The sequence below is a fragment of the Habropoda laboriosa genome, unplaced genomic scaffold (assembly GCF_001263275.1).
Source record: "Habropoda laboriosa isolate 0110345459 unplaced genomic scaffold, ASM126327v1 scaffold158, whole genome shotgun sequence".
NCBI lineage: Eukaryota > Metazoa > Arthropoda > Insecta > Hymenoptera > Apidae > Habropoda > Habropoda laboriosa.
Genome location: NW_017100280.1, coordinates 325,650 through 351,200, shown reverse-complemented (window position 1 = coordinate 351,200; position 25,551 = coordinate 325,650). Strand labels below are relative to the sequence as shown.

Here is a 25,551-nt window from a genome sequence, read left to right as displayed (position 1 = left end):
AAAGATTCTGTTTACAATGGGTTGGAGGATCTTTCGGTCCCACATATCTTTATTATATCATATTTCTGTAAATAATTTTCAAATTTTATTTCCACTCTGTCTGTTTTTTACAATACATTAATAACAGAAATTGCGTTTCATGACCTCGTTCAGTCGTTCTGGCTGTACAGTATATTTCAGTTAAAAGCGAATAAAATACGCAACGATAAATTCGAGGATAATAGCAATCGATAAAAATTTACGTACCGTGCGCAAGAATGAAATTAAAATTAAAAAAGGGAGAGAAATGAAAATTGCAAAATTACAATAGGAGATGCTACTAGAGTATTAGAATTCTAACAGAGACATTGTCCTTTTATCGTACGATGTACTTTCAAGTGTGTGTTTACACATTTCAAACTATTCCATTCTACTCAAACTCTACCGAGAAGTTACTGGATAATTGTTTTCAAGTATTTGACTTGCATAAATTAGAGTACACAATTCCCGAGTGGAGCGCTTTAACATCACAAAGATGCTAGTGAAATCAGGCATGCTTCAAAGGAGCGGTCCAAAATACAATTCTGCAGTATTGTATGCAGTTTTAAGAGGCGCAGAATGAATGTTGTAAAAGAGAAATTGGGGGTCGACAGGGACACAAGCCAGGCCCATCGCGGAAACCCTCGATGACGCACGAGGGGCTCACCCATGCGTTGACCATTTTCGATGGAAAACTCCCGAAATAGTGCGTTTTATGTTGGCAGAGGACGAAGGCGAAGGAAGTGTTTTTCCTTGCTGATAGAGTGTTTTGTTTGAATTTTTTTTACACTTTCTTTCCAATGACTGCATTATTTTAAGTGTTTTACTTGAAATGTACTTCAGAGAACAGTTGGTTAGTAGGAAACAATGTGAACAATTGCTTCGTTACACGTACATGACCCTTTCTTTGTAACAATTGGACTTTTTTGGTACGAAAAAGCGTCGTACACGTGCAACGTTGCTTGTTTAAGTGAAAAGAAGATATTCTGAAATATAATGTATATTTAAAAAAGTGTAAAGGGTTAAGAGTTGTCTGACAAGAGAAGCTTGATAACCTGATGATTCAAAAAAATTTGAAACTTTGTAGAAATGTAGTTCAAGTGGTGTTAACGAGGAAACTATTTTCTGTTCCGACAATGAAACGATCCTAGGGGTGAAACTACCCTCTAAAAAAATTGCGAGTTTTCGAGATATGGAAAATAAAGTTAAATTCATATCCTAGATTATAGTGGTATAGAATTTTCGAAAAACATTTTTCTTCTTCTTCAAAACACCTCTACCATTGTTTTTTTTTTTAAATATCAAAAACCACACAACTTCGAATTTAATTGTTTTGGTATATCGTGCACAGTTTTACAAATATTCGCGATAATATGGGATTTCACAGTTTCCTTGAGGTGCTTCCACCGGGAGGACAGGTAGGACAAAAAAATACATTTCTGCAAAGTTTCAAATTCTCTTGAATCTTCAGGTTACCAAACTTCCCTTGTGAGTCTTGTTCGAGTTGCTTGTCGGAGCATTCTGAATTACGTGAGATTGCCATTGTATTCACTTATCATATTCTACGAATTGCTGCAGAGCACAATTATAAACTGTTACACGAAAAATGCTTAACCCTTTGGCTACGGCAAATTTCAGTACACAACGCGTGTGGCAAATTCAAATATTCCACAGCGGCCGCAAACTTTCTTTTTCAGCCGTGTCATTTTAAAATTTGTTTCACTGAATTAACATGGCAGAGTGCAGAGGATCAAATTAACGCTTGAATTGACATAGAAGTGCGCCAATAGGCTCCAATAGCACTATACGAGCAAATTTTCAAAGCGCCTGTAGGCGTCAATAGCAGTGAAACGGTTAACAAAACAATTTCTCACGAAAAGGAAAAAGCAAAATTTCTTCCCTCGAACGAAGTACAACCCTTAACTTCTGTTGCGTACAAACAACTATGTTTTCGTAAAAAGAACCTCTACTTTCAATTCATCGTTTCTACGTGCAATTTATTAATCGAAGCCGAAGAACAGTTTGAGAAACCCTGATATTCGTAAGCATGTATGTAAATAATACATGTTAGAGCGAACACGCGCGAACAGAGGATCGCACGTGTGGGTGGGGACTCGAGCGTGTTTCACGGGTGGCAGATCTGTTCGCGCTCAGTCCATTCCCGCGATTCATGGACCCTACAGGCCATGCCGGTGATTTGTGGCCCGTTGACGTTTAATTCGAAATTCATAAGTGGTTGTCAACGGTGCCAAAACACGCGAACGTAGCGCGACTGTTCGTGGATTTCGCACGCATCAGGTCTGTGGTCAGCGTCGTCACCTTTGTTCGAATTATTTTACCTGCCGTCGAGTGTTTCACAGATGCTCTCGTAAATCGATCGTTTAAATACTAAGCTGGTGCACATGAAACGTCGTTTTTCTGAAACAGAGCTTTAGATACATTGTGTTTCTTCAGAAAATAATTTCCACACTACGCGCGCTCTGATTGGCCAGTGTTTTTCGTTAATAATTCAAAAACGAAGCTTCAAACAACATTTTGGTAAAGGAAAAAGTTGTTCAGTGTCACCCCAGCAACCCCCCATTTCCGGGTGTTAGAGGAGTTACGGGACACCCTGTATATATGTTTATATTAATCTGCCTCAGTATGTTGATCATTTTTGCTGTTACTATTACACAGACAGACACTCGTTTTTCCTAACAATCCAACAGCGCCAATAGCAGCGAATAGATCGTTAATAATTCGTATTTCGTAATGAACGATGAAAATTAAAGATACTCCTAAAGTCGTTACTAGCAAATTATTAAGTTGTTACAATTATTTTGCCATTACTTAATTTATGAAAGAAAAAGCGAGATTTCATCTGCACCAAGCTAATCCTTTCAATTTAGTATCGCGAAACAGAGTGTGTAACAAAAATGTATGCGTGATTATAACGAAAATTGACTGTTTTGTCATTTCTTACAAAGATCGTACAATTTTTATAATATGTACTTTTGAAGATTTCTTGTGAGAAAAATTTAAATAAATAGCTTCGTCCATTATGTACCTTTTCTCAGAGAAAATTTATCGTTTTGTCTGCTTTGATAGAAATACGTTATTCGTTAGTAGTTCTACTATTACTTTGTATTTCGAAGGAAATACCGTAGAACGAGGAGACATTTGAAGCACTTCGAATTTGGTATTTAACGTTTCGAAGGCATATTTTCCACGAGAAAATCGTTACCCAGCGTTGAAAGCAAGAATGAAATTGCGGTATCTCTATTAATCGCCGGTGTATCACAGTGTCGTGCTTTTTTTTTTCAGATGACACAAAATCTGATCAAAGCTACGCCAATCAAAACGGTGGTCCGAAGAGTTCTCTGATCGAACAACGTGCCGCAATTACAAAAAGTAAGAATCATCTTCTATCTTTCTCTCTTTTTTCTAAGTACTTGCAAATATTATTATGGAATGCTGATCTGACAATGATTCATGCTTATTGCACGATCGCAAGACAACGTCAATTTCCTTTTCACTATTCTCGTTTCATTTCTGGACAGATGTAAATATCGAACTAAACGAAATCACGTGTTTGCACTATTTACATTTGCTATTCTTGTTTCATTTGTGGATAAATGTAAATATTACGTCTTGAACTAAACGAAATCACGTTTTCATCTAAATCAGACCACATTTCAAGCACCAACTGCCATCGTATCGTTGTCCACAAAGTCGAAAACATAAATTAGAACTCGAGTATTTAATACGTTATTTAATTACAGTTCTGTCAATAATAAGATCATCTTTCACACGATTCTAATTCGTGAATTTGATCGTAATAACACAAAGTAGGTACTTTAAGTGTCGAAACGTTTCGATTTATTATTAATGTATTCACAAATTTTCGTAGTTAACAGTAAGCTAGCAAACAGCACGCGCGCACTATTTTGCTTTCGCCGTTTCGCGAGGTTTGCTGAGTTTATCGGAACGTCGAACGATTAAACGATTCTCTTCGGAATGGCCGTTGCCACGTAGAAAGGAGCACGGTGTTTTCATTTCTGTCTTATGTCGATGCACTTTGATCGTCTTGAAGCGCGGCAAAATATCGTTGAGAGCGTATCTCATCGGAAACGTCAATCGAACGCTTCAACCTCTTGACTCGGGAACGCGTTTTACGAGGCTTTGAAAAAGATACCACCCCCCCAAATAAGAAAAATAAAAAAGCTAAGAAAAATAAAAGAGAAGAAACTTTGCACGATTCTGCGATTCCATAGGATTTCGCGAATCCTTGGAGTACGCTACTGACACGGAAGAGATTAGTATGTCGCACAGTACGCGAAACCGCAGAAATCGCAGGGGTCGCAACAGAAGGCGCTTTCAAAGGCAGCCGACGCCGGAGAGAGCTACGAAAGACGTCGGCGACCTCACCGTGGAAAATTCAGAGAACCTAAAGGCTCCCGACGAAGTCCTAGACGATTCTGCGAACACGAAGACGAACGACTCCTGCACGGAGAATATCGCACACAGTGGCGAGACCGAACAGAGAAATATCGGGAACGAAGACGATAAAGGCGCAACAAGGAGCGGAGATAACGAGATTGTTCCAGGGGGAGCAATTTCACGGATCCGCAGACACATGAAGGAAGAAAAGTGCAGAATCGAGAAAGGTACCGTGAAGCCTGGTATCAAGGTCCTAGAGATCACGACGATCAGCAGTTTGCCATTAGAGGCAAAGATCGATCACATTCCCGGTGTCGGTATTCTGGAGACCGGCAGCAAAGACAAGGCGATCGAAAACAATACGATCGTGACGATTTCCGAGCCTACCGAGACGTTCCCTTCCTCCGTGGCGAAACTGTCCCGCAAGAGGAGAAACTTGGACGGGACGGAGACGTTGACGGGAAGCAACGAACGACTGCAGATCCACGATGTCAGCGATTGCGACCTGCTGGAGACGGACAACGTCAAACCAGTTATCACCGAGATCCTGTCGGACGCGGAAAAGGACTCCGCGGAGCTACCCACGCTGTTGGAAGGGGATTTCGACGAGTCCGACGCCTCGAGACGGCCCGCCGCGACGACGAGGCACGGCTGGGACAGCGTGATGCCGTGCGATGTTGAAAGAAAACTGAGGAGCTTCGTGGAGGGGCTAAAATTGCCAGCTTACGCGGAGAATGTCGAGGAAACGTGCAAATCGATGGAACGCGAGGGGATCAGCGACTCGGCGTACAAGAAGGTGAGGAAACGCGTCGTTTTTGAGTCACACAGCGCGCATTCGCAGGCGGCTAACAGGTTCTTGGACATCATTCAAGAGGAGGGCGAGAAGTTGTCCGAAGACGAGGAGCAGCACATCAGAGACTTTATTAACGAAGAGATAGGCAAATACCGGAGGGAGGAGCGCCGTTCAGATGAGAATATTTCGGAGAACGTGTCGAGCGACGAGATTCGCATGGAACATGGTGTAACGATCGATATAGTTAACGCGAACACGATGGAAACGCCTTGGCAGAAAGACAAGTCTGACACGAGACTCGATACCGGAGAAAATATAGAATCGAGTAAAGTGACGACTGGGAGTGAAAGTGGGGAAACGAGAGGAGAATCACGATCGGCCGGCGAGGCGGATGAAAATACGCCTGAGGGGGATTTAAAGGAGGAGGACTCGGAGTCGAAGGAAAGCGACGGTGTCGAGAAATTTGGAGATGAATCGACGGAAAGCGATACACCGAAAGAGGGAAAGTTGGAGGAAAGTAAGGAGCGGTGTGAAAAAACGACGCGAGAAAACGTCAGTGACGATGACAAGCCTGAGGAAGCATCTCGGGATGAAATATCGCAGATAGGTAATGACAGTGTTAGTGCAAGTGAGCCTGCGTTAAGTGAGAAAGAGGAAGCAAATGACGAAACGTTGTCCGATGGTGCAGGCAAAGAGTTTAGCGTTTCGAATAACGAGCAAACAGCTGGTGAAGATATAACGTTAAACGACAATGCAGAATCGAAAGAAACGGAGAAACGATCGTCGATTGAAAATGCTCTTGTGCGAGTGGAACAATTAGAAGAAGAACAAATTCAATCTTCTGGTGCTCGTTCGAGCGTTAATGAAAGTGCAATAAGGGAGAACCAGGGAAACGGAGAAGAGAAACTAGGTTCAGACGAAACAGAAGGTATTTTCGGTGCAACCTCGAGAGAATCAAAGGCTGAGAAGCTGGATGATATTGATGAAACAGCTGACGATAGTGCTAATTTGGAAACTAACAAATTAATCGAGGTATCTGTGGATGAAGAGAAATCACAATTGGAGAATAATGCGCAAAATTCTGGCGCAGATACGTTATCGGAAAAAGACGCACAGCTGCAAACACCTACTAACGATAGCAGTTCTAAAAATAAAGCATTGGCTACAGAATTGGTAGAAAAGGAGGAATCGAATTTGGAGCATAACAATTCTCAGAATTCTGAAGAAGTAACACAAAATAAAACAACTACTACTGAAGTGCTTAAACAATCATCACAATCAAATGAAACAGCTAAAGTGACAGAAGACGAAACAAAGTCTGAGTGTGTCCATAAAAAACCACTGCAAGCCACGAAATCAGTTAACAGCTTACAAACCAAGAATTACACTAAATTAAGCGACATCGGTGTTTCAGAATCAAGTAGCATGAAAGCTGGAAGCAACGATGAATTATCTTCGGTAACGATAAAATCTTGTCCCGTAGAGAGCAAGGACTCAGAGCTCCAGTCCCAAATCACTACTGTTTCAGTGACAAGGGAAAAGCCTGACCCTCCAATGCCACCAGTGAGATCGTCCAGCTTTGCAGACATTGATTTTCAAACGAAAACAACAGCCGGTTCGTCTATTCGCGACAATAATCCACCGATTCCCCCGTTACGCCGAAAAAAGGAGAGCAGAGAAACTGCGGACGAAGACAATCCTCCGAGTCGTCCACCACTTCCGAAAGAAGATCTCGAGCTATACGATACACCTCTGAAACAACACTTCAAGACACTGCTTTCGGAAATGTCGACGGCGAGCAGGAATATGGATATTCTGAGAACTCTATTGGCAATAATATCACAGAGTGACGCGACCGTCGAAAATATTCGTGACACCTTAAGGAACGTGGACGCTCTAGCTCTACCCGAGCATATTCGCGGGATCATCGACGATCTAAGAATCCGCGGGAGGAGGGCTTGTTTCGAGAGTGACAACATTACCGTATTGCGCAATTATGTTGAGAGTGGCGCCGAGCTTGGCAGTGGAGCAAGTCTTGAAATAACACAGAAGCACTTGGATCAAAAGATGCGTGAAAAATGGTTGGCGCCCAAGTCTCTGTCGAAATCTCGCACAAACAGACCGGTCGAACGAATAGTGAAAATGGTAATAGAATCGGATACGAACGAATTCGACCAAGCGAATAAATTCGATGAGAAGCGATCGAAGAAGGAACATGAAACATGGACGAATAACGAATCATCGACGGACAGAGTTGGATCAAAGCAACCGCACACGCATCATCGTGTTCAGAAGGTTATCAGGAACGAAACGTCGAGTACGAAAACGACTCACACGCAGGAGAGAAAATCGACTGTGTCCGGTATGAAGATGTACAGCAACAAGGTAGAAACTTCGAAGGATACCAGGGAGTTAACGACCAGCGAAGAGGAATTCGAGGAAATATACAAGTATTCAAATTTGAGGGAAGCAGACGAATGGATGCCTTACACATGTAACATCATCCATGGCAAGGATGATAAGCCTGATCGAAGGGAGAGAGAGAAATGCGACAGTCCTTCTGGAATATTGGAGCATATTCTGAAATTCGAACGTTCCGGGGACAAAGAAATGCTCGGGACAGCTGATTGCCAATGTCACGATTCGTCCAGCAGCGCGACTACTTTGAGCACAGTGAAATATAACCCGATGGATGCTTGGCAGGCGGATATTTACTCGATAATAGCGGAAGAAGCAAGAAAAAGCAAGCTCAAGCGTACGACGGAAAAAGAGGTAGAATCGTCTAGCTTGAAAAGCAAGCTTCCTCTGTTAAAAGGAGACGAATCATCCTGTGACGTTGCCAATGGTCACGAAGTCCCAGTGACACCGGAACCTATACCCTACTCACCTGTCGAGGACTTGTACTACGTGCCAATAGAAAGTGGCGAGAATTATGTGAAAAATGAGTCGGAAAGGAAGGAAACTACTGTGCCGGAATCTTTGAAAGATCTTTGTATAAAGAAAATTTTATCAATGCCGTACGGGCTTCACGTAATCAACGAGATAACGGTGCCTAAATTTAACATCTTCAAAAGTTTACGATCTATCCCGAAGTTTGCTAACAACGCAACGAGCGATGACATTAGGAACATCACATTAAACATGCATGGCGTGAGTGAACGACAGACTGATAAACTAACGACAGCTTCGCTAGGATTGAAACATCTTGATCCGTGCAAAACCACTGTTTCAGACCAGAGTAAGTCAGAGCAATCGGAACAGAGGGAACGACACGCGTGTGATTCGAACGTAGACGTTGAACGGTCAATGTCGCGGCAAACAGACGTAGCGAAAAGCAATTCGGAAGCATGGTTAGGCTTGGCGACCACCAAGGACCCTAGGTTACTCGTATGCTTGTCGCCGTCGCAGCAAAAGGCTGCGATAAAAACGAGCCCGGATAATTTGCTGGATCTCCACAAAAAGTTCCTCAACAGGCACAGTTACTTCGCGGAGGAACCACCTCCGCGAATCTCTGTTCCCAAATATGTGGTCGAATTGCAGCCTGTCGCCGAAACCGACAGCAAACGCGAAGCGAAGGTCCACTTTTCCAAGCCGGTTGTTGAGGAAACCCGCGATACCAACGATAGAACGTCGACCAATAGACTGCTGGAAATTATAAAAGAGAATTCCGACGATAGGAAAAGTCGAAGCAGTTCGAAGCTGTTGAAAAGCGCGCCGAACGAGACGAAAGTGAGGTTCGACGAGTCAAGTCTGTCGGACTCGAAGTCTTCCCACACGCAGTCCAGCGCTTTCGACAAAGATCAGCAGCGTCTCAAAGCTACTCGCCTATGCGACTGGCTGAACTTGGCGAGACGCGAACCCATCGATACGCCGTGCCATGCGACATCGCTCTCCGATGATTTATTATTAGAACCGTCGGGTGAGGGAAAACAAAGCGATAAGAGCCGTTCCAGCGGACGAATTTATGGCAGTCAGTCGGACATTGCAAAAGAGTCAGGGTTAGATAACGACGGTGAGCACGGCGCCGGCAAACGAGCAACTCCGGTTCATTATATCAACACCGCTTTGATTGTGAATTCGCCCGAAAGGCCTGACCCGCCGGCCAGGAGTACGACACCTTTCAGCAAGAGTCCAATTACGTTGAATAGCGCGATCATCGATAGAACGCTCACAATGCCGGACACAGCTGGGAAAAAGACGCCACCACGAAGGACTATCGATCCGCGTTACAACGTGAATCCGGCGTTGATCGACGACAGAGTCGAGCCGCCGCCGCGAATCAAACGTGTTGTGAATGTGGACAAATCGTGTATCGATACGACGAGCATCTTCGATCAGAATCCGCCGAGGAGCCATTTGGAGCCGCGTCGGTTCAAGAACGCGGAAAATCTGAAGCACGTGGCGGCTACTGAGATTATGCAGAACCTGAAGAAGCTTCAGACCGAGGCTGGGAATTATTTGGAAGGTCGTCGAAAGTATTCGCTGCCTCCAGAGTACTTCGCGCAACAGCTCAAGTACATAGAATTGCTGGAGAATCAATTGAAGAACGTAATATTGGCTGAGGAGGAGGAGAAAGAGGCGTTCGACGAATTCCAGGTGCACGTTAGAGAGGGAATGGAGGAGAAAGGAGCGAATGAAAACGAATCGAAAGCGCAGCCAGACAAATCTTCCAATCGAGATAGCGTCTTTCGAACTAAAGAGAACACCTCCAAAGGTGCTTGGAGAGATAACGACGCCCGGATTGAGAGCGAGAGATGGGACGAGAAGTCCGAGAACGTGGAGAAAGATCGTTCGGAGAAGTTCAACAAACACGGTTACAGGGATTTTGTAAAGAAAACGCATCACGGGAACGGGTTCCTCGAGGAGGAGACGTGCGAGAGGATCGAGCACGTGGAACAACATTCCGTGATTAGCAGAAATGGGGAGAGAGTTCCTGCGAAGAATATCGAGGATCGATCGAAGGAGATAAGCGGTGCTCGTGAAAGAGCTTCCGCGGGGAATAGAACAGCGAAGTACGAGCGGTGCTCCCCTAAAGAAAACACGTCGTCTCGAGTTTCGGACGTTGAAAGGACCGTGAAAATCGAGAAACCGAAAATGTCCGCGGTGGCGGTGAACGGCGAGTCGTTTCGTCAGCGGATGTACGACGAGTATTTGCACAAAGTTCTCGAGCGGGAGGAGAGGAAACACCACAAAGTGGTGAAGATCAGCGCTCACGAGGATATTCGTAAGGCGAACGACAAATTGGAGAAGATCGGTATGAGCGCTGTGGAAAAAGAATTCATCGAGAAAGCGAGAAACAGATTGAATAAGTTTGGCATTAATTTAGACGAGAGCGAGGCGGAAAGTGACGGCAAAGGAGAGAAAAAATGCAAGGAGGAGGAGAATGTCGTAAATGCAAAATTTCTGATCGACGGGAAGGAGTTCGAAGATGCGAGAAAATTGCCGAAGCATCTGCAAGAGTTCCTTGAAATATCCACTACACCCGACGACGGTGAGTTCCGCCGAATCGAGGATTGTTGTGTTTACTTCGTCGTTTTTTTTTTCAATTGCTGTTACTGAGATATGGTGCTCGAGTGTTGATCGACTGATTTTGAATTTGAGAGATACGACCGGCGTGTCGAGAATTGGATACAATAACAGCTACTAACGCACGTTCGTAGAATGTCGTGGATTGCATTGTCGTAGGTTTTCCGTGTTTGTCGTGCTGCTCGTTACTAACGATACCGCGCAAACGATTGTTTTCTGTTGATTAGTGCTTCTTTCCTCCTGTTCTTCTTTCGTTATTTTATACGTTCATTGTTCAGTATTAGACAGAATATATCGTAATTGGATCAATTATATTTCCTAATATAATAGTACACTGTAAATATAGAGTACGTGTCTTTTGTTCAGTTTAGCTTTTGGAAACATTGAATATATTGTACAATACTTTATGCTTTCTATAACTTTTCGTCACTCTTTATATATTTATTAATAATTCTTGCTCTGTGGTTTTATATTATTTACTTTTATTCAAATTTAAAATAGCAGTCTGTTATGAAAATAATAAACATTTGCCCGAGTAAAAAAAAATTGAAGAAATATTAAAAATAAGGAATTACAGATTATGCATATTTCAGTATTAGTATTTTAGTATTAATTTGTTTCAGCGAATATAAATTTATATACGTTTTTTTTCGGTACACCATGATTTTACAATTAGGATCATAAAAAATAAATAGATACATTAGTGTTTTTATACGAGAAGAATTTTTTAATTAGTCTGTAGTTGGTCCTATTTGCCTGAAAGTTTAACGACAAATTCTGTTGTTCAACAATTCAACAATTTTTGGTCGGCATTTTCATATCAATTTTATCACTACATAAGAAATTAATCTAATTAATACATAAGTACGAAGGCTTATATTAGAGTTAATGATATAAATACATTTCAGTTAATGTAATTGAACTTAATTGAGACTAAATTTAATTCATTTTAGTGTTGTGCCAATTATTCTATTATGACTGAAGCATTAGAATTCCATTGTTGCAAGAATAAAATACGATATGAAAAAGTTTTATTCTGCATATTTAACTTACTTTTACATAAAAAATATTTGACACTCACTGTTCAATAAAGTTTTCCTTCTACACGCATATACGTATGTAGGAATGTTTACAAGGGAAGCGGGAAAGTGTTTATTGAAATATTTTACAGTATGTTTCAAACATAATTTTTGTACATTTCACTCTTGTTCACTCGTTTTCTCATCTGTTTGCTTGTTTGCATTTCTCGTGCAACCAAACATTGTATACCAACTCGCGTTCGCTTGAAGAGAAGTTCGGTAAGCCGAAAATTCAAAAAAATTTGAAACTTTGCAAAAATGTAGCCCCATTAATGAAAATAAAGAAACTTTTTTTTTTGTTTCGGTAATAAACCGGTCTTAGCGGTGAAAAAACTCCCTCGAAAAAATTGTGAGTTTTCATATTGCCGTGAATATTTACGAAACCGTACAATGTATGGAAAAAAAGATCAATACAAAGCTGTGTGATTTTTGATGTCCAACATTTTAGTAATAAAGAATTTTTGGAAACATTTTTTTTGAATTACCATCGCCATTCTTAATTTTTTGAAAAAATTGTTCTTCGAAAATTCTTTACTTCCCCAACGTAGATCTAATTTATTTATGCGAGTTGTTTTTATGATTTGAGGTCGTTGAAGGTGTTGAATGTAACTTGTGCCAGTGTCATTGTCTTGCATGATAATAACCGCAAGTTTGTTACTATTGCCTTCGTATTTCGTATTTTTGTTATAACTTTTTGACGAAACTTCAGACGACCTATATTTACATAAAAATTTTTTCTTATACCCATAGAACATACTGACAAAGTTTGATCGGAAAAAGCTGGGACCCCGTATAGCCTGTATAGCTCTATTTTCTGTTTTAAATTTGAAATAAATTAATTTTGTTAATCTGATTATCTGTATTTATTTCCTTCTGATATACTAATTGAATTACATCTGTCTGTCTAGCTTTTGAATCTACTAATATTTCCATGCCATCGACAAACTTGTATAATAAATTTTTTCTTAAACAATAATTTTCATAACACCTATCTTTCAAAATGTCTGAAACAGCTTTGATCTCTTCATCTTTCCCTTGAAGCTTTCGAATTTTTAAAATTAAGGAATCTGAATTCTTATCAATTAACATAACTGGGTATCTATTAAACGCGTCCACCTGGATTATGAATAATCTTATATTTAGAGTCTTCTAAGAAAAAAAGCCCATGGTATTAAATCCCTTTTCGTCATTGTTAATTTAAAAATGACACAATAAATAACTATCGTAATTTCAATTCCTAACAAATAGGTATGTATGTACAGAATTCTTTTAGTGTTTTAATAATAGGTAGGTTTCCAAGTTCATAACTACAACAATTCTTCTCTTCACATTTACCTTTACGATTCGTGTAATGTACAGGATTGAAGTGCTTATCATCAGGAGATTTCTGTATCCAATTCCGTTTCATAATTCGGGTTGTATGTACAGTATGTTCCACCACACTTGGGTGAACTTTTAAGGGGTGATTCTAGAAGTTAAAGTAAGATAAAAATCAAGAATAACAAAATTGCCTTTGAGCCTCCGTTTTTTAATTATTAACATTTTCAAATATCCCCGCAGTCAGGTAACCCTCCTTACACCAACGAATATAGGGCACGTCGAGGCACAGCAGGGGCAAGGGGGTTCAGTGATCCTCAAAACCTCGCACAGGTCGTAGAGAAGAAGACTGACATTCAGTGCTATAAGCAACAACAACTAAATAGTGATAACAGTTCCTACACTCATTACATTACTTTGAATTTATAAAATTCATCCAGTACATTTAATTTAGATCGTTTTATCCAAGTTAGACGATACAGCGTATAAATAAATTCAAGCTGTTATGACTTTATATGACATTGCATAAAAAAACATTAGGTAATAACAATTTGTTTACGTATGATTTTAATGTATGAGCTATTTTAAAATGTACTCTGATATGTCGTAGTTGCTTCAGCTGTGCCAGGTAACATTAGCAAAAAATCATTATAACAAGTAGTAATAGTTTGATAAATTGAATAATGGAATCTTATTTTGTTATATTGACAAAACGTAACATAAATACAACATAATACAGCAAATCAAAAATATATATCTGTATAAATCTCGAACCCAATTCACATCACGTACAATCACCAGTGAATAATTGATCCAAGTGTAATTAAGAAAATGTCGCGGACCGTTTGTATTTCACGAGAAAGTCAGAAAATATATACAATATCACAAAGTGTTATATATAATACACGTTGAATCGATAGATGAGAAGCGGATTGGTTTCTTGCCAATAAAATGGAACTGCTGAGTGATAAGTTTGTTGGCTTTAGCACAGGTCGTAGGTTATCGTTGCAACTAGAACACAGAACTACTATCTAGCACCGCAGGAATTTCTACTGTCGTAAATCTTTACACAGTTTTTGGTATCATGTAAAATTTTATGATATTTTTTCATTTGCAGCTTATAAGTGTTTGTAAACAACTGACATAAAAATACATTTACAGCTGAAAATACTACAATTTTCTGTTATTTCAGAAACGAACGAACATTTTAAATTAGTAAATAACAATTTTCGATTATATGTCAGAATTTCGTTGCTAACTGCTGCAGATATTGCTCATTCAAAATATTTGCAAATTTGAAATATCGAAGCGTATTAAATTTTCCCTATATTGTACTACAAGTGTATAGAGAAACATTCTACTGTGTGCAAACTTTAACGGACGTTAGTTTTATCGTAAAATTTTAAATATTCAGGAATTTTGTCGCGTGTCTGTGGTGTATTTGTTAATCTGTATTTTCAAAGAATTCCGTCATTTTTGTGTTCTTTCACGTAATACAAAAGTATTGGTGAATAAGAATTCTCGCTATTTCACTTCTCTACCTTTACAGATTTCGTGTCAGGATACTATCTCAAGTTTTACGTATTACTCTGTGTATTCCTTCCGACAGGTGTCAGTTTAAACACGCTAGAAATTTCCTTTTCGAAGAAATATGTTTTGACATTCGAACCTATAAAAGATACGTACAATAACTGTATTTTTAAACTGTCACGATGATGTATTTGCACATATTTATAGTGGTTAACGATAACTTAATACATATTCCCATGGATTAGTTTTTGTACAGTTATTTAGTTATATTTTTCAAATTTAGATTGCTTAGAATCGTTATTTACTTGGAGAGGTAAATTATTAATAGGTTTGCGAATCAAATGAAAGTTAAATTAACGAAAAACAAAATAATTCCAGTTCTGGCTGAATTGTTTCAATACGAACGTATTACAATTAAACTGACTGGATTTTCTGAAGGCAAATTGAGTTCATTTTTATCGAGGAACAAAAAGCCGATATAATTTTAACTTTAAAATTACATTTTAATTTAATTACTGTATTTAACGAATTAAAAAAAATGAACGTGTAAAACTCTCAACGTTTTTATTGTTAAATATGATTGCTTAATATTTATGTAAGTACCTAATGTTTAAAAAAAAAAAAAAAATCGCCTTCAATAATTCTTCATTATTTTAAATGCCTTCATAAAGCTGATCACAGTTTACATTAATATTGTTCGGTGCAATTAGTATGTTTTTCAAAGTATCTGACTCTAATTGACTTTTTTCATTGTCCAAATTTTACTTACTATTGGAAATACTCTTTCTACTTGTGCATTTGTACCAGGAATACGTAAAAGATATTCAATTATTTCAATTGCATGTATTTTTTTTATTGTACATCTAGAGTTGTTTTTCTTAAAATAAGTACAACAGTCAGTATAAAGTTTAAGTCAGTACAGAGCCTTTAAAATTAGTACTGTGCTGAATAAATCGATACGTCTGGTTACTTTAATTATAACTCGTTCAGAATTATATCTCTATTATGAAGGTGCATTCAACGATCGAAACGTTTTCTCTACAGTTTCATAACTTAATTATCAATTTTATATTCCGTTAAACTGCCACTAATTTTCTCAACAGATGAACACTGCTACATCATAATACTATATTTCATAATGTTTCGTAAAACAGCAATGTTTATAGAATTGATTTGATTGTTTATAGAATATGTTGATAGAAAAATTCAAAATTCAAAAAATGTACACATGAGTCGTCTAAAACGCTGGAAACGCATTTTTGAAGATTAATTTTCAATAACTGTTGTATTGGCCACAAAAGAATTGTGCGAATTAGTCGATAGGGGTACATTCTAATCAAAAATTCGATGGTACCCATCTGCCTCTTAGCTGATGTTCTCTCATCGTTTAGTTAACTATAAAAAATCACAAACATCGACATATATTTATATAACTTTCTTAAAATTGGACCAAACGACCTGAGTTTTTTTTAGATGTTGGAAGGATTAGTTTCCTAGATGACGTGTGCACAAAATTTTGAGAAAATTGCAATTAGTCGGAAAATTTAAAATATACTTTTTGGAGATGTATGTCAATTACACACATGCTGAAAATTTCAACGAAATCGATTAACAACAAACAGTCAAAAATTGTGGAAATCGCAGTTTTTCACGATTGTCGGTTTATTACTGTAATAAATCTAACGATTCTTACATCTTTCGATGCCTGTTTCTGCATCAGCCGATTTCGATGAAATTTTCAGCATGTGTATAATTCACATAGATCTACAAAATGTATGTCATAAATTTTCATTACAAGCTCAGATAAAAAAGTTGCACCAAGTGACACTTACTGTTTTCTTCACGATTCCCACCAATTTTTTTACACGTCATCTAGTATACTAATCCTTCTAACTTCTCAAAAAAACTCAAGTCGTTTGGTTCAATTTTAAAAAAGTTGCAGTGCTCCAAATAGTGTCCGAATATTAGCATGAGTCATTGTGTATAAAATAATAAAGATAAATAGAACTATAGAAATGAGTTTCAATATATTCTAAATTAAATCATCGAACAAAAAAAAAAAAGAAAATAAATAAAAAAAAAAAACTGAAGTCTCTAGGTCCAATTTAAAAAACAATTATACTGTTCTAAAGAGAGTGTCCGAATATTAATTCGAGTAACCGTACATTTGTAACTAGTTGTAAGAACAGAGGGAAAAAGTATTCGCTAGCTCACCGGATAAACACCTACCACCCAGAATATATTTTTCCCCGATGTCGAATCAGCGAGGACCGACCAAGGCTGGTCGGCCGGTTGCAACGCAACGCGTCCATGATTCATTCGAGAATGAGAACCTAAATATAGGCCTCATCGAGAAATAGGCCAGTGCTCGTAGCACGTTTCGTTGCGCGTCCAGCTTCGCGCCGGAACCACCGTCTCGATTTTGGTTATTTCCGACGAATTGCGACACGACCTACTACATCCGACGAGTTGGCCGAACCTCCTCGAGACCTTCACCCTTAACAACCTACGTAGCGGCGTCGAATACCTCATTTTGTGTAGGTAACGCCGTGAAGTCACCGTTTAAACTAAATATTTTCTGTATTATTTCTCTGACAAATGAAAAATATTACTACAGTCGACCGTTTGGACCGTTTCAAGGGGGTCTTCTAGCGTGACGGCCGTTTTTTTAGGCCTTCTTTGCTAATTTATTGCAGAAGTACGGTAACAGTTATTAACATGAGCTTTATTCCTATGTATTCACTTGTCCTTGAAGAATCGTTACAAATTTTTTTTGTTGAAAAGTAATTAACTATGGCTGCTGTGGAACACGTCAAACAGGAGCATGAAAAGAAAAGGTAAGTCCATAGTTGCCGTGATTTGAGCTGTTCTGCTTATCAAAAATAAAAGAATCCAATTGATTCTTATTTAGTGTGCATGTCGCTATGGTCGGTAGTAGAATAAAAGAAAAATATTGAAAATTAAAAAAATGGCGGCACTTTGAATACGAAGTATCGATTTTTTTTCCTCTTTCAGAGGCTCTAAAAATCAGAAAAATGTACATTTTGGCATAATTCTACTACCGACCATAGCCACACATGTTCTGAAGACATGTGCAAAATTTGAGTTCGATTGATTGAATACAACTATAAAACTTCAGGAGTACATTCTTAAAGAGTTGTACTTTCGATATATGCAAAAGAATAAAAATCGATTTTTTGAAACCGTCACACTAGAAGACCCCCTTAAGCTGTGAAAATTTATTCTACCTAAAAGTTAGTAGGCGTTAAGAATAAAGTGTATCGTTTACATTTTGAACGAAAAAAATAAATGTAACTCGTTCGCAAGCAGGTCGACAGGAGCAGCTTCTGATTGAAAAAGTCATACTTTGCAGCACAGTTTAACATTTACATACGCTCGAACGAGAAAGTCTCCGTACCGTTCGTTAGAATTTATTTTGCATTGCATAGTTTTGACAGAGAAAGCAGTAAATAAATAATATTCACGTTGTTTTATTTAGAAACATAATTTCCATCATGGGAAAAATATCTCGAGCAACGTCTTTTCTACTTGTACATAGGCAGACAAGAAACTAATTTACACTTGCCTTTGGAACCTAAATTCTTCGATAAGCAAATTATTTTCATCTCATTTTTCTTACATTTCTTTAGTCTCATTGTTGACAAACGAATGTAAATCATTTTCCTTCGTACTAATGGCAACTGTTATGTTTCTAAATAAAGTAACGTAAATATTATTTATTTACTACTCTTTCTGTTGAAGTTATGCAGTGCAAAATAAATTCTAACGAACTGTACGGAGACTTTTTTGACTTGGTGTATATTTACACCGAGATGTTCTACCAACGAAACTTTAGACCTGCCGTCAGATTTTCACTCATTCAATCTCGGGCATTGTATTTTGGGTTTATAGTAAAGTTATTGCAGAAATATATCATGGTCGCAGATTAAATTCTGACTGGAATAAACACTTAGAAAGTAGTGCCATTTAGTCGTAGTCTGTTAGTGGAAAAATAAATAAATACTGGAGCACAATTGTTACCAGCATTATTTACCGAAGTTACTTATTTTTTGTATAACTTTCTCGAAAGGTTTACGTCTAGGAAAACAGAATTAGGTATTTCAGAGGAAACACGATCGCGAACTAAAAGTGCAATGTATCTTTGTAAATATAACGCGCAGGTATACAAAAAACGATTCAGTTTGTTTTTCATATTCCATCACAACATACCTGTTTATTTCATTTTCGATCATTCCGAGTCATTTTCTGTTTTGTATTTCTTGCTTTGTAACGCCGCTTTGAAACTTCGCTTGCCAGCTATTAATACACCGCTAACACTAAACAATCGTGGAATATTTATGATATATTTGAGTACGTAAAACTCTGTTAGGTGATGTTTATTAATATTTCTAACTTCACCTTCCGTTTAGTATGAATTAAAAAGTAAAATCGAAACGAAGGGATGAAAAGTGTTGCTTGCTGGAAAACTATGATTTCAGATTTTCCGAAATTTTTGTCTTCATTTGTCTATTATTCAAAATTATAATAATCACCGTTTCGAGAACCGCAATTTCGTTTGACAGTCACCACTTTATTTCTGTTTTCCGAATCGTAAATATTCCACAAGAGATTTCTGAAGCTTTTGAGCATCGTCGAACTGCACTTTCGAAGGTACAAAATTTTGGCAATGCATTTTTAATTTTTTTTTTTTTTCTTCGGCATAATTTATATCATCAAGGATGTGGTTACGATTTTTCGACGAAGAGAAACGATAGTGAGAGCGATTTGCTGCACGAGATTGACGATGCTTTGAAATTCGGCAAGGGATTTCTGTTTGGGAAAGGTGCGTTTCACAGTTTTGCTTGGGTAATTAGAGCATGCTTCTTATTATATCTTAAGATTAACGTGAAACATAAGGAAATACAGAGTAGTTCATGCAACTGTGACAAGCTCTGTCTCTGTTTTTTGGTTGAAGTTAGAGAAAAAGAAGGAATGGTTTGAACGGTGTGCTACGTATTTACGATCATATTTGATTTTTGCATTAACAAAATGCACATGCGTTATTGCACTTGCGAAAAAATATGATCTTGAATATGCAGTCCACCTTCAACTATTCTTCTTTCTTCTTTAACACTTTTTTCTAACTTGGGCTGAAAAAGAGATATGGCTTGTTACAGTTGCTTGAATCGCTCTGTATATTCAAGGGTAACCTAACGTAAGTACAAATCAATTTCTCAAGATAATCATTTACTGTATAAATATAGTGGTTTTTGATTTCAGTGTGAAAAAAATCATTTACGAGCTAATACTTACAACTATTAGTCAAGAATTAACTGTAAATGTTTTTATTTTTATTCGTTTTCCTCATTTTACATACATATATTTTTTCTAATAATGGTTAATCAATTATTTTAACGTCTATTTAATTATAATTTTCAATATTTTATTTTATCTCGAAACTCGAAGGGTCTCTGCTCTTGATTTCTCGTAATAGAATTCATCCCTTTGTCTTTGCTTTGAATTTCTAGAACACGTGTCTGTTTCCACAACGAGTGTCGTTTGTTTGAGAAGAGTTCGTTAATTTGATTTTAAATATCCCAATATTTAAACTAATTAGCCAGTACGAACTGAGATTTAAATATCTGTTTAAACGTCTTGTGACACCAAATATTACACACTAATATTAAAAGTAACGATATTATATTTGAACAGTAGGAAAGATAAAGAAACAAAATGTAACATAACTTTTTCTACAAAAAATAGATTTTACAAAATGTCATTCACAAAAGTTACCGTATGAACATATTTAGAGAAATTTTAAGAATAATTGAGTACGACTAAAAAGTAAAGAAATAAAATTTAAGAAATATACGGAAAAAATATTAGCGAGTAATATGTTAATTTGAGCACATGTAATTCAGTACAATTTGATATCTTTGATAAACCATGCACGAAGATAAAGTTAACCCATTCTGCGCCGTGTGAGTCAGTGAATTAAATCACGAAACATTTTTTCCATTGCACAGTACTGTAAATTAGGTGGCAACGTAAATAAAAAAATACTGAGAATGTAATAACAATTTTTCTACAATTAAATAATCACAGTTTCTGATTTCCGTCTGTGATTCAAGAATGAAATCGAATCTAATATCGCAGAGACCATACAAATTGAACGGTCACATGTGTAAAGATAATTCTAGTCATATTAAATTACTGGAACGAACACAGGATTGATTTCCTCGTACTGCGACGTTTCTCGATGTTTTTACATATCTTATTACACGTGCTACTAATGAATCATTTATCTTCTTTAATATACGATTATCTATTTATACGTTCGTGTCCTCCTTCCCTACAAAACGCGCCTCTCCTCCCGAAAATGTAACAACGTATCGGAAAATTGAACCCTTCGTAGGCTAACATATTTCTTCGTATCTTCAAAAATCTGAGAAAATTCTGGGATTCTTACCAAAGTCTCTACTGTGTTAAGTCAAATGTTCGAAACTTTCTTCGACAAAAAATTCGTTTCGAAGAAATACAGGAGTGAAATTTTGCTCGAGTCGTCAACGCGTCAGATTACCTACGGAGGGTAAAAAAGTTACGAAAACGAAACATTGTGAAGCTAAAGAAAAAGGCAACAAATTTCACGCGCTGAAACTGAATTTCATTCATTTTCTGCGTTACTGCACACACGCCGCTCCTCCAAAAACGAAACGCAGGAAAAGGACGAAGTTACACGGTACCGTCCAAAAATACCACGAGGAAGGAAAATAAACAGGGAAAAATGAAATACACGCGTTTACGTTCACGTTTCACGCGCTCGTGGATCAGTTCCGTGCGAAATTCTGTACGTTTCGAGGAGCGCGTCACGCGACTATTCTGAATCGTCAGCTTCTGCGTAGTCGAACGATGCGAAGAGAGAACGTGGCGTTGGTGGCGTCGGCGTCGGGCGTCGCGGCGCCCCTCAGTCTTCGGTCGTCCTTTGAGGTTCGTTCGTAGTCGTGGAACACGATAATATCGCGCGCCACGAATTTTCGCCGATCACGGAAGAAAAAGAGAACCCGGAAACGATGTTGGAGAAAAGTGAGTGTCCGCGTCGTTGACGATTCCGTGCAGCTGTTAAGAGAGGGTGGCGGAGGATCCGTCGCGAAACGACGTTAGGATTTTTCATAGCGTGGTTGCCTTAAAGGACTTGTTCAACAGGTTGTCCTGCGAACGTGGAGATCCCGCTCTGAACTGGGATGCATTCGAACCACACACCACTCGATGTTTTCGTTTGAACACGCTCCGTGGATGTCTGTTTTCTTTTTGCCCTTTCTTATGGCTCGTTTAAAGTGATCGAAAGTCTTCGAAATTTCTCTTCGGTGAAGAACCTTTTAGTCAGAGTGAGCATACTTTTGCGGGCCTACGTAGATTTCGCGGTGGATTTTCGCGATGTTAGTTTAATGGTTGCAAATCGTCGAGAGAAATTGTCCTGCAAGTAGGTATTTTTTATTTGTTCGTCAATTGTGTTCGATCTTGTTTTATTCTTTATCAATATTTGAAAAGTATTTAACAACTGTTTTACTTGAAATTTGGGATATTTTTTGCCTGCGTGTTTTACATTTCTTTCGAAACAGATTTAATCTTAGCTATTGATATTAATTGTTTTATTGTAAATTCTATAGTTCGAAAACTTCATTTTCTCCCTTTTAAGCCTTACTTTATTTAGTTTCACGTTTGTATTTTGCTCTGTATAAAATTGATATACCAAAAGTGATAATTAAAAGTACCTGTGATTTTTGAAACAGTAAGTTTTATCAAGTGAAGCACACTTCCTCGTCGCCTTTCAGTACCATTATTTCTCGTTTATATTCAAATCGCCGATGAAATTACAGACTGTACAAAGCAATATCACATTTAGTACCAATATTGCGAACTTAACTCTTATTACTCTACCAAACATACAAGACTGAAAAGTGTCGGTGTATATTTACATTCTGCTAAGCAACGCTTACATAAGCTACAAACAGTTTATTTAGCAATTTACTTCGAATATTTCTTCCAAATAAACGATCGTTTGATCACGCAGGAAGTGCAATTCTCGCGATTAACGTGTTGAGAACTCTCTAACTGCGAGTACTCTATAATTGTCCTGAAACTGTGCAACGTATGGAAGTCCTTGGAAGCATCGAAAAAGTATGTATGCGCGGAGTGCGTGAAAAATTCACGATATTCGAAAGTACATGGAATGCTGATAAATCGAGGAACGGTTTTAGTTTTCTGGTTCGCGATTACATAAAGGTGTCGCGTTACTGACCTGCAGAATTCACAAAATTACAATATACGTATGGTCGAGGCAGAAGTCGCGCGCTATTTTCGTTTGTCAGTGCCTGGCTTCTTCCGGTTCTTCGGCCTTTTCCGGCCGCGAAGTTCGATTCATGCGGGAGAACATCGTCGAATATGTTTCTATCGATCAATCAGTTCTATTTGCGGCGGTTAACCCTTTTAGCTGGCAATCTGGGTCATTAATGACCCAAGCGAAATTGCGCTCTTGTATTTCTTCGAAACGAATTTTTATTGAAAAAAGTTGGAAATATTTGGCTCAACGAGCAACTGTACGATGTAGTAGAGACTTTGTTAAGTGTCCAAGAATTTTTTCAGATTTTTCCAAAGCCAAGAACGGTAGAAGAATTAGGCTCGGACGTGAACGACCCAGTTTGCCTATGGAATGTGAAAAAATATGTTTGCTTACAGAGAGTTAATGTACGAAATCTTCGAGCTTGCCGGAGTGTTTGTTAAAACTTTCTTGCAGTAAATTAATGTTCCTTTGTTTAAAAGTAGTACAGTATTTGTACCATCTTTTTTCTAACAGAATTTAAAAAAAAATTAGAATAAAGGTTAGCGTTCCTGTCATTCTTATTTAAAAATTGTGTTTAAATGTTTCTGTCGGTAGAATGTCAGATGTTATTTTCTACCAAATTTTTCGTTGGTGATATCTTCTGTACGATAATTCAAACAATTATTGTTTGAAATAATTACTCGATATATGTATATCGAGCTGTAAGCCTCATTTTTGTTCGTAAGACTTATTATACACACATTGTACTAAAATACTGCATGATGCTCTTTCGAATGCAGTTTTATATTGCTCGATTTTTGGAAAAGTGTAAAAATAGATAAAGCGTAAACAATTGGAGAAGAATAACGATACAGATGTTTGCTTGGGAAAAAATTGAACAGAGTGAAGGTTAGCATTGCACATCACTCGAAATTTCACTTCAGTTTTGAAAAAATGGAACTTCACATCGTATTTCACAAGTTAATACACTTCGCAGTTTCCACGATGAAACACCGATAGAATGAGTTTATTTGATTAACTAGTATATACGATACGTGAAAATTGTGGGTTTTGTTAAATGCAATATATTCGTCGTTTCTGTTTAAGTAACTTTTATATCTTATCTACAGAAAAAGGCTGCATATTTATCAGTGAAGGCAACATAGCTTTAACAGTTATTTTTCTTTCGCAGAAAGTATTCCTATTGTTATGAAATACTAAATTTGGTATTTGAATTGAAGTACAGAAAATTACTAAGTTGTTGACATTTGGAGTAACGAAACGGAAAATACGATTAAACAATGTTCTGTTTCTTCTTCTGAATCTGTAACAATTACATTTTGAATATAATGTAACAATGAACATGTGGATTTTTTGGAAATTTATCGTAATTTTTTAAATTGTTTTTCTGAATAATTAGTACATTTTCGTTTAATTAACTGTGACAAAACAGTAGAATTTGAGGAGCAGTTAATTTTAAGCTACACAGGATACTTTCTTCCTCTTTTAAACACATGTCTACCTCTTTATGTCTTGTCCCTTTTCTTTTTTCGTTTGAAGATCATCAAGCACGCTTCTGTATTAATGACCTGTACTGTTCTCATAAAGAAGCAATTAAAAGAGTCTTTAGTACGTTCTTCGTGATTTATGGTCGAAGAATAGCATCTCTGTGAACCTTACAAGTCAGACCTTTACGATCACAAGTTGTGTGTTACCATGCCATAAGAGTTGATACAGTCTGCGTTCTAACAAGGAGAGTGCAACACCTTCAGCTTGTTGGGTCAGTTGAAGTTGCGAACATTGGTAGATTTTGTCGTTCGATTAGATCGTCCAATAAGTTCGTGTCTTTTATTGATGTTTCATTTAGATCCATGTTTCAAACATAACCTCTAAATGCTATGAAAAAATCTAGCCACCCTCTCGTTTTACAACTTCTTTCCATCTTTTTGGCGAATCCATTATACCGTCGCTACAAAATGTCTTCGTTTTTTTTTTATTAAAATATTTTTCAACGTTATTTCTTGTAGAGTCGATATTGTCAAATTTTTTGGCCACTAGAAAATGCTGTAGTGCACGAAACAGATGGTAATTTTATGGGGTAATGTTCGAAGAATGTGGTGGGTGTAATAAAATTTCTCAACCGAATTCGCGCAATCATTTTTGCACGTTTTGTGCCATATGCGGTCTGGCATTATCGTGGTGAAAAATTACTTTCTTTCGATTTAAGAGTCCTGAACGTTTCGCTGTTATTGCTTCGCTTTAGTTTTCTAACTGAGCACGGTACACGTACGAACGAATGGTTTCATTTCTCGAAAGTAACTCGAAATGCAAAACACGTCGTAAAGGGTATAAACGTATCGTGACACAGACTTATCGAACGACCTAATATTTGAGAAAATATCCGCGTTATAGGGGCAGATACTCGGTTGTTTTCAAGATATTTGCAATTGAAGTTTTAGTACTATGAAAGGATAGTTGAGATGGAAAATTGATAAAACAATGTTGTGGCTGACTTCACGCGGAAAGTCGAAGTTTGATTCCTCGTAGAT

The 25,551-nt window shown here is 37.8% G+C and overlaps 1 protein-coding gene across 1 annotated transcript in view; it reads left to right on the top strand.

The window, feature by feature from the left end:
• The window catches only part of LOC108573586, a 200,152-nt gene that overhangs the window by 79,008 nt on the left and 95,593 nt on the right, over positions 1-25,551 (top strand). The window contains exons 5-10 of the mRNA XM_017936049.1: positions 3,322-3,408; positions 4,272-9,913; positions 9,983-10,019; positions 10,266-10,721; positions 11,499-11,501; positions 19,421-19,525. Coding sequence (XP_017791538.1) covers positions 3,322-3,408; positions 4,272-9,913; positions 9,983-10,019; positions 10,266-10,721; positions 11,499-11,501; positions 19,421-19,525 — 6,330 coding nt within the window. The remainder of the gene's footprint in view (positions 1-3,321; positions 3,409-4,271; positions 9,914-9,982; positions 10,020-10,265; positions 10,722-11,498; positions 11,502-19,420; positions 19,526-25,551) is intronic.